This window comes from Nymphaea colorata, chromosome 9 (assembly GCF_008831285.2).
Source record: "Nymphaea colorata isolate Beijing-Zhang1983 chromosome 9, ASM883128v2, whole genome shotgun sequence".
NCBI classification, from domain to species: domain Eukaryota; kingdom Viridiplantae; phylum Streptophyta; class Magnoliopsida; order Nymphaeales; family Nymphaeaceae; genus Nymphaea; species Nymphaea colorata.
This window is the reverse complement of record NC_045146.1, coordinates 12,568,638-12,587,210: the sequence shown is the minus strand read 5'-3', so window position 1 is coordinate 12,587,210 and position 18,573 is coordinate 12,568,638. Positions and strand designations below refer to the sequence as shown.

The 18,573-nt window shown below is 36.6% G+C and overlaps 1 protein-coding gene across 1 annotated transcript; it reads right to left on the bottom strand.

Moving 5' to 3' along the window:
* Positions 1-113: 113 nt before the first annotated feature.
* LOC116260883 (serine/threonine-protein kinase STY46-like) lies at positions 114-16,383 on the bottom strand. Its single transcript, XM_031639406.2, has 17 exons — positions 16,157-16,383; positions 15,850-16,064; positions 15,247-15,361; positions 14,102-14,199; positions 13,689-13,808; positions 11,629-11,683; positions 8,805-8,915; positions 7,305-7,349; positions 6,937-7,109; positions 6,752-6,859; positions 5,078-5,151; positions 4,803-4,978; positions 2,252-2,347; positions 1,350-1,430; positions 1,206-1,259; positions 421-555; positions 114-343 (listed from the first exon to the last, which is right to left on the bottom strand). Exons 2-17 carry the CDS (start codon positions 16,050-16,052, stop codon positions 251-253), a joined length of 1,737 nt encoding a protein of 578 aa, XP_031495266.1. The 5' UTR covers positions 16,053-16,064; positions 16,157-16,383; the 3' UTR covers positions 114-250.
* Positions 16,384-18,573: the final 2,190 nt, after the last annotated feature.

The window sequence follows — 18,573 nt, the reverse complement described above, 5'->3', positions numbered from 1 at the left end:
CTCATTATTTAACTAGTAACTACAAAAATAATCCGAAATTTAGTAGCTTGTGAGAGTGCATTAGGTCACAGACTATTTTTACATCAAGGGGAATATAGCTAATAACATGAGAATAAAACAAAACCTCAAAATAGAACACTAAGAAATGAGAATCACTCTACAGCTCCAATAAAATAGCTAATCAGAAAGACATATACAACACATGAGACGTTAGACATTACATTAATCAAAAGATATCATGCATAACTTATCAGTGTCCACTACCAGCAGCCCACCAAAGAGCAGAAAGAAACCAACCTTCTGTGGGCTTTTCATTGGGCTGATCACCTCCTTCATTGTCAGCCTATTAAAAAAACAATCCTCATATTAGTGCTAAACTACAAGATAGTGAAAATGGGACCAAAGCTGCAGTTCCCAAACCTCTTTGGCTATTTTCTGCAGTATCTCGATTATTTCAGAGAAGTCAGGTCTCAATGTTGGGTCCTGCTGCCAGCATCTTTCAAGGAGATCCACAAGCTTTGGATGAGTATTCTTTGGAATAGTTGGCCTTAGTCCCTACAAGTCATCCATTTCTGAATCATTATATTTTGGACCAACTATATGGTAATATGAAGTAAATACCACATTAGCGCGAAAAGAAATAGCATCAATTTTATCTACATGCATCATATGTGAACACGCTCTCAGAGATAAGACAACAGAAGCTCAGCAAGGTTGTACCTGGCTTTTTTGTAGTAACCATCAATATTGTGACTAGAATAGGTACAGAAAGAAGGATAAGAGAAAAAGATTATCAGTGTGCCACGACACACTAGATCCCCATATACTTTTACTTTAATCGATGCCTCTGTACAATTGGAAGAACGGATATCTGATGAAATCATAAACATTGAGCCACCATAGAAAGGTAAGCAGGGGGACACCTCTTCTATAGAAGGCATACACGACTCCTTAATTTCTAAAATACTTGCTATATGCATTGATAACAAATTCAAAATTACAGGGATGGCACACAAACATCGATTCCAGGCACAAACCAGCACTGGAATGAGAAACATAAGAGGAAATAAAGAAAATTCTGCCCATTGTACAAGAAAACATATGCAAAATGTCCCAACTATGGAAATTGAAAAGATTATGTTTATGTATTCAACTGATATGCAAAAAATAGCAAATGTGTTAGATTAATCATTTTGCGAACATACCTTCTGAACCACACCTACAGCCGCTTGCAGGGGTGTTAGATACTCGTACGGAAGCTGAAGCCATATGAAGATTGATAAGCAATATAGTATTCAAAATATTCACATTTACTTCTCATAATATATAACAAATTTCAGTGATTTTACCTTTCCTGTCAGTAGCTCCCATAGTACAATCCCAAAACTGAAAACATCAGCCTTTGGCCCGTAAGGTTTATGTTCAATAACCTTAACAAAACCAACATATAAAGAAAGATGATTAGATGTAAACCCCACAATTTAATCTTCTTTAGGGGAAAAAGGCATCCAAGAAAGAAAAGCTAAAGTGGCCATTCATAATAACATATAGGAGAATCCAAGAAACAGAAGTGTAACTTGTGTATGTGTAATCTGTTCAACTAGGGTCCCTTTCCAATATGTTATTCTGAACTTTACTCCATCAGAATAGGACTTGCCTTCTTTTATTTGATTCTCCCAGCTAAGGAGGAGTAGCATATATATTCACTGCATCTGGATCAATATCATTGATGTAAATCTTGGTCATGGTTCCTAGTCATTAGAAGTAGTGAACAGTTATAGCCGTCGCTTATACTTTATTGTGTTGACACAAACATTATGTAATATCTACCAATAACCCATTGAAAAAATGGCATATCGATAAATGTCTCGAGACAGGATTATCACAGGGGGAAGCAGAACCCTAATCATACAGTTGAATGCCTCTTAGCCTCTTAGCGTACTGTATCTTTGTACTGCATCTATTTTATCTACTATTGCAGCATAGGGATTAAGGTATATTTTGGATGGAACACCAAATATATAAACCACATGAGCAGAGGCAGGATTCCACAAAAAGCCACTAAGAGTTGTGCCAGAAAGGAAGCTGCACAGCTAGAAAAGACAAACAAGAAACTAACGGCCTTGGAGAAAACTGAAAACATTTGTACAACATATTTTAGTACCACAAAATCATACATAAACAAGCAACTATAGACATTATAGCCTAAAATACTTTTTTTCAGTCAATAAATAAAATGAAAGATTCTTACTTCAGGTGCCATCCACCGATATGTTCCAGTCTCTGCAGTCATCACTCCAGATTGAGTTTGTATCCTGGCAACCCCAAAGTCAGCAACCTTGACTACCTGAAAATGAAATTTTAACCCTTTTGGATACATAAGCTAACATCTAACAGACACAAAATACAAAAATAATGGCAAAGAAACTCTGCAAAATTAGTTTGTCCTTGTTACTTGTAGTAAAATCTGGGATAGTTGCTAGAAAAAAAATATATCATGATTAAACATCTAAGAATTAACGAACATGTTCTTTTCCTTGAACTCCTAGCTTGTTTATTCATTATTTATAAAGTACAATCCCTTAGATCCAAATTCTATAGCCACTGAAATACAAAGGCCCGTCTGATCCTGTCAGTATATACAATGGGGAATAGTAAATTGTGTGGCAACAAAATTGACCTAAAAGCAAGATTGAAATTGCAAGCACTGTGTTTAACTAGAATTTCATTTTTCTTTTTAGTTAAGGATAGGGATCCACTGATATTCCTCTCAAGATGGTTATTATTTTCATGGTTTCACCACATCCTTCTCGCTGCTACTGGTAAGCTGAGTTCTTAGGCCTTATACGTGTTTCAGCCGTATTGCAACCTTAGATACGGTCTAATTTAAAAAAATCTGCCCCTTTTGGTTTTTTTTTTTTTTTCAAAATCTGCCTCTTCCTCTGCTTTTCTAATACTTCTAAGAGTCTAGGAGAGAGAGTTTTTGCTGGTTTTGGAAAGAAATTGTTAAATAAATCATCAATTTGAGGGAGAAATCGCTGGTTTGAAGGGAGATTTGCTCGTGGGAAGCCCATTTGTGTTAGGAAAAAGAGGGCATTTTTGTGTTTTTTTCTTCCGTAACAGATATACAACGTCTCAATTTCAAGTTTTATGCACATTTCTATGGTTTTCTAAAGTTGATCATAGGTTTTTTATTTATTTTATGAGGATATTTGTTTTATTTTCTTAATGTGTTGCTAACATATTTTGGCATAAGAACGATGAATCGTGAATGTTTATTACGTGTGTGAAGATTTTTTTTATATAGAACACGTTTTCATAAATTTTCATGATTTCTTATGAATTTTTTATATTTTCTTAGTTTTTTATGAATTAAAAATTTACGATACATTATGGTATGTTATGATACAACATATAGGTAAACCATACGCATTACGATACGCCTTATACAACATTGATTGAAGCCATTACCTCTCTTCCATGACCCTCATGATTCGAGTTGCTAAAAATAGCAAAGTATGTACCATGATTTTCTGCTAGTTACACCTTTTTTTTTTAAAACAAACATTGTTATTTATCTAACAGGGACTATAATATAATAAATAAAAAAATGAGATGTAGACATGATGCAAAACACATTCTCTAAGTCACATCCTTTTCTAAATCCTTTCAATTCACAATGTACTTGTGTTTCAAAACTGGTTTTCAGACAATTGCTTATGAGAAAAAATGTATTTAATCTTGTTTCTTTCTTTAAGCTCAATAATTCTTTGGTTAGATTCATCATATTAGCTTTTGACAAAATACAAAACAAAAGACTAAGAAAACTTAAAATGAGTTTATTGACCACTTTATTTTTATAAATTTCCCAATAACATCCTGCCGTGTCTCCAAAACGTTTCTCCTTTCTGATGTTAGCATATGTCATGAAATAGAACTTAATTGACAAGATCAAGAAATCCACGAGGTAATGCACACAAGGAGAATAACTAGCAAACAAGACTTAAAGCTCAATGATGACCTGTTTAACAGAACTTAACATGAAAAAATATTTCTGTCACAACATGACTGCATACAAAGAGTTTTAACGTGTACAAGAGGAAATTGTATGAAAGAATAGAGACTAGCTTTGGCTAGTCTACTGGCTGGTTGCATCATTCAAAAGAAGGAAAAAAAGAAGCAGAAAAAAAAATTGAAAAAAGGAGTGTGTATGCTTATGTGCGCACCATCCTTCTTTGACAGGGATACTCCTTGTGGATTCTGAACACCCCTTAGTCGATGCACTACTTTTTATGGACTTCTTAATGGAACTTTGTTTCAATGGGAATCCTTCATCGACTCTGGAAAAAAACTTGTATACCAATGCTTGAAGTCCTGAATGGACAAGATATTTCTAAAAGCCATTCTCACCTTCACTCATCCCGACATATTATATATATAAATAGAAAGTGAAACCTTAAAAAAAATATCCTGATAAAAGCTGAAGAAAAACAAATATTTTATGGGATTTCATGTTTGGGTAATCAAGAAAATTTTTGTGAGACACTGTTTTTAAGAGCATCTGTCAAGACTGAGTCATGATATGCTCAGTCTCATTTAGAAGCAATGGCACCTTCTAAGTTGGGGTATTACAAAACTTCCTTATGCGGTTCTCAAACATGCGATTAGGTCAGGTTAGAATTTACATGCTTTACTTTCCACTATCAAGACAAAACTAAGCTGCATTAATAGTAACAACAACATAAATTACCAATGCAGTGTAGACCGTGAATGTAGTCATAAATCACTGAATGTAATCTGACCTCATTGTTATCCATCAGAAGGTTGGCAGCCTTCAGGTCTCTGTGGATTATATTATTCTGGTGCAAGTAATTCATTCCCTTGGAAACATCGATTGCCACTTTAAGCAATGAAGGCAATTTAAAAACACCTTTTCGCTTATGCAGGAAATCGTAGATACTCCCACCATACATAAACTCTGAAGAAGAAGAAATGCAGAGACAAATACTAAAATTATGATGAAGATTTTTAAATAAGAGAGCGACTAAGTTAGGCCCTAAATTTATGGCCTTGCTACCTGTCACAATGCACAAGCTTGGAGGCTTCGTGCAAGCACCAATGAACCTCACAACATTTTCATGTTGAACTTTTCTGAAACATCAAAAGTGACAAAAAACGTAAAAATACAACAAAGAAATATTTATGCCCAGATAGTCTGAAAAATTCATAAAATCTGTCATCTCTATTTTGTAAAAACTCTGAGGCACAGCGCCAAGTCATTTCATCAGTGTTGGCATGACTCAGCCATCAAGAAATGAATAAGAATGGTAATCATCCTTGGACTACTAATGTAGTTGGGAATTAAGCACATGATTGTAGAACCCGTTGCAGCCAAGATAATACCATATTCACCAGATTCCTGGTCATGTTTTGATATCTGATTCATGCCTCATCAAAGCAGACACTCAACCACCAACCAATTCCTCCAACTTGCCCCAACCAAAGATATGCATTTCAGAAAACATTAACAAGGGTAATGTGTTCACCAAGGGAAGACATAGGCTTCGAAGCAGATCCCAAGTCTCAGGACCAAGAAGGAATTTCATTCAAGAACATTAAATAGTTAAACAAAGTATATCATGGGATACATATACTAGAAGTCTAGAACTGCAAACCAGATGGAACCCTAGAAATTTTTTGCAATTTTTGCCTGTACTACATCATATCCAGATTTGATTCCTAGTGTATTTAGCTCTCAAGTATACGGACTAGGCAAGCAACGAGCCAGTATATAAGTAACCACAGTTGCTATCTCTTGTATAGGACAAACCAACACAATTGGAAAACAGTGGCTTATAAGCCATTGACTCCTATTAGTCATATGAATTTGATATAGCAACAGCCCAACAGTTTTACTCCTGCAAAAACATGTTATTATATTATTTTCATATCACCCCACTGTCCTATCAATTCTCAACTTGTGAATATCTTCTGTTTTTTGCGCCATATATAGGGCATATGGTCGTTCTGTTCCCAGTAGAGCATACTGGCTTGGTTGTCCCCAGAAGCCTAACATTAGCTAATGCAGCAGCATCATAAACTACTTTATTTGAATCATGAAATAGTATGTGCACGTGTAAATAGTTTGTAACTTAATGTATTAGTAATGAACATTCTCTTGTTATGAAAAAGCTTCATGTAGTTCCCTTTGCAATCCTGTGTCTTTATTTTTGACAGAAGATCTCCAATAGTGGCTATTAGCACCATTCTACATTGTGGTTGACCTATGTCGGATAATCTTTATTGAACCAAAGAAGGCAAGCTGGAATTTTCTTGTTTAGTCATGCCTAAAAATCATTCTGTCGTTTCTTCAAGCTTCGTTTAAATCTACTTCATTTCAATCTGGTAATCATACTGACAACCGGTAAAAGACAACACCTATAAGTGCACAAAGATATGCCTATAATCTAAGAAGCATGAAGGTCATTCTGCACTAAGCAGTTCAAATGAAGGGGTACTATACTGCTCTCTTTGTAAAAGTAAAATATCAAGTGAATAATGCAAGCATATTGTCGCAGTCTTTCTAAGAAAACACAGTATTTAGAGAAAGTATCAACCTATGTGGACAGAATTAAATTTTCTCAAACACAACTTACATTTTTTTATTCAAATCCCCCCCGCCCCCTCCCCCAACCCACAAAAAAAAAAAAAGAAAAAATTGCCCTCCTAATAAAGAAAAGTCTGAAGGTACCTCATGATAAAGACCTCCTGTGCAAACTCTCGTTCCATTTGTGCATTAACATGCTCAGACTTCAGGACCTTAATGGCAACGTCCTGACCATGATAGCTTCCCTTGTAGCTGAACAACAATCAAGATAAGATGTCAGACAACAAACAATTACCATGAGCAGAAAGACTAAAATAAAGTTAACTCACAGATCACCATATGATCCAGAAGCCACTTTGCTCTCAAATTTCAGCAGTTCTGGGTCAATTTCCCAGTTGTCATTCCCATCAACTGGTATTTTTATATGACTAGGTATAGCCTCCGCATCAGATTTAATTGGCAGGTTTAATGATGTTACTTGAGGCTTTGTATGGGCTTTCTTCTGCAGTAACATCATAAAGAAACAGCTAAGATTATCTTAAGCATGTAAATTTGTCACATCATGGAGGTGAAATATGAACAAAAGTGAGGAAAAAAACAGCACAGAAAATACCAACGAAAATATTATTTCAATTATTTAAACTAACCATTACAGAAGAAATAAAATAAAGGTTTCGGTATGAAAAATCAACTCAACCTTTGCGATTTCATTCTCGATTGCATCTCTTAGTTGTTCAGTTTCCTGAGAATTTCAATAAAAGCCCAACAAGGTAAGAACGGCAACAAAAGAACAATAATGATAAAACTGGGAAATTTGACAATGGCATAAAGCTTTATGCCATAGAAGCTCTTTATTGTGATATTCTACGCAAATTGATGAATAGTGATATGCAATTGAATGAATAATGGCTTTAATAGCTTGCTGTGAATGCACTTTATTCTGTTGATCTAATGTGAACAAATGAATGAAAGTCACTAAAAGCACTCTAAGATTATATGATTTTTCAACCTATATTCTTCTTCATGATTAGTGGGAAATTAAATATTTTGACCACATTTTCCTTCCTAAAGTCAAAGATTTCAACCTAAACTTACTATGTTGCATTTACTCACCGCTGCTGTTTTCTCCTGTGCTGTTTCCTATTACTTTTGTTTCATTTTAGCAATCTTATTGTGTAAATTCTGGCAATATTATGTGACATTGTAAAAATGGATGCTGCTCCGTTTGTTAGCAGACTCAGCACAGCTGGACAGGGATGTGGGTACTGGGCATGGCTGGGACACTACAACAATGCTGCTGGATGCCGGATAGTTGCCGGACAGCTAAACCTAAAAAACTTATCACTAAAAGGACTATAAATCATCGTTGACGCCACCATAAACTATAGTCGCACCATAAACCATCACTAATGCTAATGTAGTGACTATTTTCCAACGACAAAACTTAAATTTTAGCTGTCCAGCAACATCTGACATCCACCAGGATTGGATTGTCCTATATATATAACTGGATGGATACCTCTCTCTCTCTCTCTCTCTCTCTTTCTCAGGGTCCCCCCTCTTTAGTGAGACTGAGACAAAGGTTGCTGCCGTGGAGGGTGAAGAAGAAAGGGAGGAGGAGGAGCACCAGCCCCACCACCAGCTACAGGGAGAAGGTCATGCTGGGCAGCAGTTTTTGTTGCCAATGCATTGGAGAGAGAGAGAGAGAGGAGAGAAGAGAGCAATAACAGTCTTGGGAGCACCTATACCCACTCACAAAACGTTTGTTTTTTCACAATAACATGTTTAATCCAACAATCTAAATATGATCCACATATGAAACAAGTGCCAGACCAAGTAATTCAAGTATAAACATGAGTATCTTAATATCTTGAAAATCAATAATATGCCAAATTTTTAAGACTTGAAAGTTCATACTTTCATGCATAAAAGACATGAAAACGGCATTTTTATTGAACAAATTATGTTAATGTAATATGTATATACAAGGTCTGATTGCAATATGCAGCCTCCAGCTTCTAGCTGTGGTTTTCACAACATGGACACATACTCCAAGAAGACTGCTGCATTAATATGTATATATATATATATATATATATATGTATCTGTGTGTGTGTGTAAAGAGAAAGGGGAAAGCAAGGCAGATACAGATTGGCAACCGGATATCACAATGATGCCTTCAATGGAAAAGCATTACCTCATATGGCCATCCCTCGACAACAAACACGTCCAGGGAAAAACCATCTGAAGTGGAGAAAGCATGGGCCTCCTGAATGTTGAGTCCAACCTCAGCAAGCAAAGCAGTTAACTGAGGCAAAACAAAAGCAAAATTGCTCTCACAGTCACTGGTCATTCAAAAGATATTACAAAAATCAGATAGGAATCTAAAATTTCAAATTGTTCTACTACATTCTGCAATAAGCACCAATGATTAAGTGCCAAAAAAGAAAAGTTTCCATCTATTAGCACATATAAACATTCATGACAAGGACCCATACAAAAAGTGTGACCAGGTGGCATATCTCAAAATGGAGTGATAACCCGTTCCCTAGCAGTTGACCCAGAAAAGGCTAGGAACCAGGACAATCATCTCATTAATAGCCCCCCTTTATAAGTTCTTGAAGATCTATCACAATATTCAATATTCATAATCTTCAATATGGAACTAAACATTTGGGGTGTTACAGTACAACTTTTAGATATACCACAGGTATACAGGAAAACCAAAAGAATCTGGTTGTCCAATGTCTTAGAATAATTCATCAATCAAATGATACCCCCAATATGACCATGCTAGGCTCTGAGATCTTCTAGATCCTCGATAAAGAGAATGATCTTATCTGGTCCCACTACTGTTTAGGTGATTACATATAAGGAGAGTCATATCATACCTAATAAACTTAATGCAACAACAACATTAATATGTGTCCCTTAGCCATGAGTAAAAGGCAAACAAGACACTAGGTTTCACTATATGTTCCTTAATGAATTGTAGCAATCATGACATTTAGGTGACATACCAAGTCATATTGGTACGGTGATTTTTCCCAAGTACCAGTACCGGTATGGTGGTACTGGTACATGGGTACAAACAGTGGTATGTTTGGATCAGTTTTGGGTTGTAACCGATCCAAACCACAAAATTTCCTTTTGTTTTTAAGTTTTAAGCATTGTCTTTGTGATGTATTGAGTATGAATCTTGTTTTAATTTTGTGTTTTTGTGGAATTTTGTATATGTATGTATATACACACTCATACCTTCTTTTTTTTTTTTTTTGCCATACCCGCTTCCCTGTACCTATGTGACTAGGTGACATACATTGGATTTAAAATATGACTGATGTGTCCATGTTGCAAAAAGTGGAAGTTAACCGCTGCTACACATTCCTCCAAGAAAGAAAATTTGGTCTGCTAAAATATGAATCATGAGGTACTACAACTTTAAATCCTTGCTGAAATCAATGGTGTGCACTACAATACTACATTTCCTATCATATGCAGAACCAGTATTTTCAACAAGAGATGGTTTTCACTTTTCACTCTCCATTCTCAGTGCCCAACAGAGAAGTCTGCAGGATGTGAATGGAATAAGTATGTGGTAACCGATCTGATTGCTGGCCTTGTTGAGCAGCAACCTGGCCTGGCCTACATCATTTATAAGTTACCATAAAATTCAAGGGTAAAAATCGTCTCTGCCACACACCTCTTTGAATGTCTGTCAGTGCATGTGCACTGCTGGACTATAGAGAGAATTGTCTTTGCTACCGCCACATATAGATTTGTGGTAGTGTTTTCCTCAAAAATCTCATGATTTTGTTTTCCATTTTAGCCGTCACAACCCTCTCTGCTTTATGTAATGTTAATTTGAGGTAACATGACTCACACACACAATCTCCACTCAATTTTTCTGTTCAATTATTTTAAATCCAACCCCACAAATGTGATAGGTAGGTTCTTGGAGATCAGTCTTTGAATGGCTAGCATCAAACATGCAACTAGGTTAGTCTGGTGCCCTGACAATTAACTGCATATAATGCATCTAGTACACAGGCTCAAAAAATTTTGGTTAAAGAAAGCACAAATAAATAAGTAATTTGGAGGTTTTGGACCGTACTGGATATATCTACGAAACCAGATCAAGTCAAAACAATTCAGACATTTAAATTAGAATGAATATATAGCAACACACACACATATTTCCAAAGCTGTTAAGAGCATCTACACTACACTTTCACAGAGTGCCTCATCAAAAAATGGTCATGAACTATAACTTATTTGTTTATAAACATAAAAAATATAGTTGAGATTGAAGAAAATTTCTCAAAATAACAACTAATAGATAATCACTGAACAAACAAGAAGATATCACAATTTCTTTTTTCACAGGCAAGAAACTTTATTGTTGGCTATAAGCAGAAACAGAAAATGTTGGTTTCTTCTGTATTAATGTGTATGGGACTTTGTCTAGAAAAAATGCATGATAACCTATCGATGCATGTGACTTTGTAGTTTGTAAGACTCATTTCATATAGTTCTTTATGACCTAAGAAGCTTGTCAGAAGCCGCTATAGACACTCAACTTTCTCTATTGGAGAAATAGAACAACTTGCTAAAATAATAGTCATCAAAGAGCTCTTTGGGCCCACTTGTTTCAGAGGACACCTTGTTTGTATGGAGATCAGTTCTTTAGTCAACATGGCTGAAACAAATAGTCGGGGCTTGTCCATGCTGGCAGACCCATATTGTCCCAGGCTTCATACACAAATATCTTCATCCCTCTTCCCTGGGTGGTTTTTAATCAAATCCCATGCTTAAAGGATTACCTAAAAGGAACATTCTAAGGAACAAGCAGGCTATTAATGCTCTATCCAGGTTTCTCCAAACAACTGCATGAGAACATAATTCACCAAAAAGGGAAGTGTGGAAACTGGGTCGTCCATCTCCCAAATAAACCTGAAAAGAAGAAATCCAACTAACCAGGACAAAGATATGTTTTTGGATTGTTTGAATCATGGCAGTACCTGACTAAGCAGCTTCGGCTTGTCATCAGTTGAAAAGGTAATCTCATGCATCGGCCTACAAGAGTATCCATGAATATTATGCACCCAAAAGATGCAAACTTACTAATTAGCTGTATGATGAAGATAACAGGATAATAAATAGATAGATCCACATTCAGAACAACTTGAGCTTCATCATTTTCTTCCAACATGACAATAAAAGGAGCCAAAATGTTCAACAATGCAAAGCAATACATGAGCAGATTCACAAAACATAGCTAAGAAACTTGATTCATTTTAATCTATGAACTGTCTCTGATAACTACCATTTGGACCTGTGATGGATGGAATACTGGTCAAACATGATATCGTTTCAAGCTAATTCCTTCTCAAGGATTAAGCTTATACCCTATAATCTCATGGGCCAACCATGACCCTCGTTATTTTGTTTGATAGGAGCAGAGAGACACAAACTGGATATGGGCTGCAGCTAAAAAGTTAATGCCAGAATACCTCATGATTAGCACCATTCTCTTAGAATTGACGTGCCACAATCCTAAAAGTTGTTGAAAAGCATTCATCCATGTCAAAACCTTACACATATTGCATCATGAGTCCGGACCAATATGCACATATCAATGTAATGTGAAACAAAATAAATGTTGCTAACCTGCAGCACCAGAATACTCTATAAGCCTCATATTTGTTCCAGTGCCATAATGTGGTCAATCCATTGAGTGAATTTAAATAACATATCATCATGTCGGACTAGCGACATCTCAGTTTGACTACGCAGCTGCAGCACCATATTCCCATGTAAAATGAAAGAAGTTGGCAACTACATTGTCCAAGGAAGGACCCAGAGAAAAAGGTACCTTACCCAATCCATATGGTTGCAAACTTGACATAAGTTGTAACACCCTATACATGTGAAAGGACTTGGCTATAGTCTTATATTGTTCATTTGAGAAAAGCTGGGGGTTTTAAAACCCATGGGCCCTACAACTAGCTGTCATGAAAAAAAAGCTGACAGTATAACTGTTTGAGATCCATTAAAAGGTCAGTTTTGGGTCAAGTCATTATAGTTGGCAACAAAGCCAAGTTTCATACTGGGGTCCACACATGCAGACACATTTGCCTCAAAGAGGGTGGACTGTAACACTGTGTGTTACAAAGATCTCAAAATAGTTGTCTATTCATCATTTTGAGAAAAGATGAGGGATTTAAAAACCTGGGTGTGCTATTACCAGCTGTCGTAGTTCATAACCTTTTTCGGGTACAAAAAGAATCTAACTGCAAGGCGGGTTCGAATTTGCCACATCAGGGATTTGGATTAGTTTTAGATCATTATATAAGTAGCAGACAATTAACTAAGCAGTAGCAAATCTGGTGACTTTTGCCAATACTGTAACTTCGTCTCTAGCAAAGTTGCCCAACAAGTATTTCAACAAAAGTGAATTTTGCACTTGTTATCACAAGTATGCGGGTAAAGAGGACAGAACTTGTTAAGGAGTTCCACTTTGAGAATTGACTGCCTAGACTGCATCTGTAATTTCGGTGTCCTTGTCAGAAGCCATGCAAGCTACAAATCACTGAATGATGCATCTACTCCTCAGGACAGCTCGAGTACATAAAAAGTGCAGTGAGCAGGTCAAGTAGTGGTGAATGGTCTGCACAACATGCCACCTTCAAACTTTGGGATCAAGTAGTAGCCAATAATATTTATATTTATATAAGAGAAAAACATATCAAAAAGTGGATTTTATCATCAGTATTTAGTCAAATACATCAAACCAGTGCCAGTCCAGTCAGCTAGAAAGACTACTGAAAACTAGAAATTGATGACTTATACGTAAAATTCCTGATGCTAAGAAGCAAAAACTGGAAAGAGAGTGAGAGAGAAGATGAAAGCAGGTAAAACAAGGAATTACACATGTCAACCAATGAGGTGACGAGAAACATGAACTTGAAAATGTCAAAAAACAAACATATTGCCAATCATGATAGAGAAGATTCCTGAGTAATACCCCGGAAACTTTTGTATTCCAAAAAAACATCAACTAATACACTTGAAAAAGTACCTAGATGTTTGACGGTGACCATTCACAGTAGCATCAACATCACAGGTGGAGGACTTGTTGGCTTCCAGAGCTAGGGCTTCAAGGTTAGGGGATGAACCAAAAGTAGGTGGCGGATGGATGCTGAAACACACACCCAAGAGAAAAATGAATCGACTTATTGGAACAGATAAATCAACAAGGAAAAAAAAGAAAAGCAAGATTAACGTAGCACCAACATTTCTAGTGGATAGAAAGGCAGTCTAATGTCATAAAAAGTCTAAATTCCATACGCCAGCTCAGAGAGAAGGAGTTTAATATGGTCCCAAATTTTCCATGAAAACTGTTTCCTTCTATACGGGGAATGATGAAAGCTTACACCACAAGTAGATAAGGAAATAAAATGCTAAACTAAACTGCTTTAAAACTTATTAGACCTCTGTCTACCAGTGTAACTCACGGGGCCTTGACCATCTTCTTCCTTCGGAGATTTTGGTGATAAAGAGTCAGCTCCTCCATCATTGACAGGTGGAACCTGTACCACAAAATCATGGACGCATGACCTCTATGATTTACTCTGAAGTGCAAATGTGACCTATATGGTTTATCTTGTGTTTGGATTGCTCATTAAAATGCATAGGCAGAGGAGGTCCTTTGTTAGTTGACCAAGCAGACACCATATAAAGGATGCATTGTTTTGATTTTTCAAAAAAAGTTTTCTAGAATATGCAACAGTATGCAATATTATTGAACATTCCTGGAATGAATAAGACTACGTTTTACCACCTTGGATACACAGTGCAGTTATTTCCGAAAACGAGGTGCAGTGTAATGATTCATATGCACTACCATAGAAAGGCACGTAACTGAGCTTCATACGGACACATGGCACATATACAAGCACGTACAAGGTACATTATTTGTACACCTCTAAGTATTTTTACTAGATCTAGAATGACTTGTGTTTTGTTTAGCGAAAAATGTGTACTGAAGAGCCATCAGTGAGAAGAGACCCATCAAAAATAGAAAGAGAGAGAGAGAGAGTAAAAAGTGGGTGTCAGACCCTTATGCGCTAGACCCATCAGGAATAATCTAGGCTTTTGATTTAATTCAGATCAACAGTTAGAAAAAAAAAGAGGTTAGGGCATTTTAGTCATCTAGTATAAATTCACAACATTTTCTCCTTTTTTTTATGAGATATCAATGCGGAATAAATCAAAGGCTTAAATTATTTGCAACGAGTCTAGCACCTAAGAGTTTAGTATCTCTCTCTCTCTCTCTCTCTCTCTCTCTCGATATATATATATATGTATATATATATATATATATATATATATATATATATATATCACATATTTTAGAAGAAAAAATGCATATCTTTCGTTAAAAAACATGGTTCAGATGTCCATAAATGGGTAATAACAAATGCATGATGTTAGTCTTGTGGAAAAGTTAAGAATTATAAATTTCAGTAAGCATGTCAGTTAGTTGCCTATAGAGGAAACAAGGTAAGTGGACGAATATTTTGTCGCGTACAGTTTATATATATCAGTTATTTATAGATAATGAGACTGTAGTTTACCTGAACAACGCGGATATCAATCACTGGCCTCTTATCAGGATCCTTTGCCAAATGGAGCAACCTTTTGTGGGTTAGAACATCTTCTGCCCTCTCTACATTGACATCGAACGCGTAGCTGCAATTACACACAAGATCGACCCATGACCTTCCATTTCTTGGCATCTAGGCATTCACAGCATTCCTGTACAACTAGTTTTCTAAAATAAGGCCATCAAGTAACAAAGACAACTTTCGAACAGGGTAAAGCAACATTCCACTAGATGAACCTCCCAGATGTAAAGGATCGAATGGAGAACTGTAAACCTGAATGCAGTTTAGAGAATTAGGCCCTTTCTCAACGGGTCACCAAAGACGACTATCCAAACACCAAAACGAGGGTGAATTCATCCACAATAATTCCAGCAGAAATAACAAAAAACAGAAAGAAAAAGGAGAAAGCTCTGATCTTGCACTCGGATCATTCAAACCCTAAACTGTAAAAAACAATCCAAGGGCGAGTGCCAATTGTAGATACAGTGGACGACAACAAAATCAACGAATATATCAACCAGAGTTTTCAAGAGAAGACCGTCAAATCAAGCGACGAAAAAGATCAGAGGTTACCGAGAAGGTAGCCGATGGAAATGGTTCCAGAGCTCGTCCTCGAACCCGGGGCGACCGGCCTCCTCGTTGCCAGACTCCTTAAGCCGCTGGAGCACCTCATTGAACACCTCGAGCTTGTAGCGTTGCTGCCTGGACTGACACGACGACGACGTCGATGACTCCACCGTTCTGCTGCTGCAACTCTCCGTGTCATCTACGGCCATTGACGATTCCTTCTTCTCGTAAAGAAAAAAAAAAGAAAGCCAACAACACAGGATACGGTTCACTGTAAAACCGAGGTCAGGTGTTTAAATCAAAGGATCCTCGCATCTCCGCCAGAATTCTCCCCAGAAGTGCCCTGCACACACTAGAATCCGCTACTAAGCACAGGCGCAGACAGAAATCAAGAAGGATCTAGCTTTTCCTACTGCCGTCGATGTCTTCCTTCATCAGGAGGATAAAGTATTAAGGATGCACGTCTCCTCTCGATCCGGGGGGTGGCCGAGAGAGAGAGAGAGACCCACACAGACACACACCCGGTCGGCCGGTCTGGATCAGGTAAAACCGGGGCTTCGCCAGGAGGAGACGCTTGGCTTGCGCTTCCCTGGACGCGGGCCCCACTTCACGGGCAACAAACACATCCATTAATTGCATTAAAAACGCGCAAAACCGTTTCGAAGTTTCTGGCTTCACCGGACTCTAAATAAGAAGCTTCTTCTTCTTTTCTTTTTTTTCCTTATTACAATTTTTCTAGTAAAAATAGTAAATTTGAGAAAAAAAATTCTATGAGGTTTCAGTAATTTTAAAATTAACAAAAATAATGTCCGTACACAAAAAAGTTAAAAAAAAAAAAAAAAACGTCACAATGGCTCTCCACTCTCCAGCTAATAGACATCCTGCCTAAATCCTTATGCTCTGTTAGCCGAATTTTAACGGTTTTTAAAATTCAATAAAAGTACAAACGTGAACTATATGATCAATTGACTTTGAAAAATATATATTGTTTTATAAAGATGACGTTTTCTTCAGTTTCTTTTGTTTGTCCCTCCAGCGGTTGGACTTAAAACTGTGGTTGCACGATAATCATAGCATGCCAGATCTTATCTTGGGAAAGAAAAGGTAATTTTTAAATATCAAGCTCTTTAACAATGGTAATGTAGAAGCAATTCAAGCAAACCTATATGCAACGTTTATAACGTTAAGTTCAATCGATGTCATCAATCAAGCATGCGAATTGCTTTTATATTCATAGAACTCAACCTTTATTTTCATTTCTCGTCGACCAAGCTTGAAAATGACGACAGTTGATAAGTTATCATATTTTATTTAGATTTCTCTAAAAAGAATACTTGCAGGAAGTTTATTCCTTGAACTTTTAGTAGATGCCAAGTGATTGGGCAAACCGGAGGCCAGAAACATTTACTGTGGGAGGCTTCCTTAATGCCGTGAGCGATATTTAAAGATCATTCACGATCACCAAAAGATATGGGCCCAATTTTTAGATCAATAATGCAATTTTTAAGCAAATTGATTCTACCTTGTAGAGCATTCTCTGATTAGACCCACTAGGAATTAAATTTTAATTAGGTGACGCGTATCAAATGGTAACTACTAAACCGGACCCATAAATGTGGGGTATCAATGTGGGCCTTTTGTTTCTAACAAGCTCTAGATATGAAAATAATGTGGAGTAATTGTGTACACTATCCTATAATAAATGCTTTATGTTTATATTGACACCTCCACAATTTTTTGTTTACAAGTCAAATTGTCAGCGCTCATTAACTAAAAATTAACCCAAATGTCCATGGATGTTTTAAGTCCGGGGTGGTAAGCGGCCCACTTGTCAATTAAAGTGCAACACATCCACCGTTTGTAGTTCATAAGAGTAGCGTCTACAGAAATCAAACTGATAACCTGGCTTTTACTGTCTTAGCGATCTAAGAGCGAGATATTTCTTTTGATTGGAGAGAATACTACGGAAGATATTTTACATGCGAAGACATGAAATGAAAGGGAAAGGAAAGCTGCGATCCTCTTAATACAACAGAAAAATCAAACCATGGTTTCCTCACGACCGTTCGTCACGATAAATTTATAAATTATAATCTCGGGCTTCTTTCTTGTAGTCAGACTTCCACGCAGGGGCCCGCCTTTCCATTATAATTGCAAAAACGAGCTTCGGAATCGGGGGGTTATATTTGTTCGTGGGTTGCAGTTACATACGTCGAATTTTTGTTCTGGCCTGGGACATATATAAATCGGCCTTTTATTTTACAATTATCTTTATATGTTCTAAGATGAGGATTCTTGAACTTGACAGCTCCGTAAGTGAAGTCCATTTGTATGATTACGAGTATATATTAGGATTTCAAATTTCTTCTTTTATGGGAAAAAAAATATAAGATTTATTTAGAGATGACATTAAAAAAACACAATTTTTGGTGGAATACAAAACATGCACTGAATTTCTTTTGTTTAACTGCCTCTCTAGAATGTCACTAAGCAATGTTTAACATATTTCAAATTCTAATTTTTATTTGTTTACATTTATTTCTAAATTTTTTTGTATATAAGTGGTATGTGAGGAGCAAAAGTCATGTCGTTCGCTGCCTCCCATTAGAGTATACAGATGTTAGGAATTTGGGTGGTCATAATGGTACACTCTTTAACTTGAATATAATGCATGTTATTGTTTGTAGTTCGGAAGAGTAACACTTATGAGAATTGAACAGAAGACATGCC

What these genes read in the sequence shown, in the direction of transcription:
- LOC116260883 (XM_031639406.2), bottom strand. Translation starts at nt 16,052, where the DNA reads ATGGCCGTAGATGACACGGAGAGTTGCAGCAGCAGAACGGTGGAGTCA. An exon ending in TTCCATCGGCTACCTTCTCG is followed by an intron (nt 15,362 to 15,849) that starts GTAACCTCTGAT and finishes GTGTAATTGCAG; the next exon opens with CTACGCGTTCGATGTCAATG. An exon ending in AGCCGAAGCTGCTTAGTCAG is followed by an intron (nt 8,916 to 11,628) that starts GTACTGCCATGA and finishes GTTTTGCCTCAG; the next exon opens with TTAACTGCTTTGCTTGCTGA.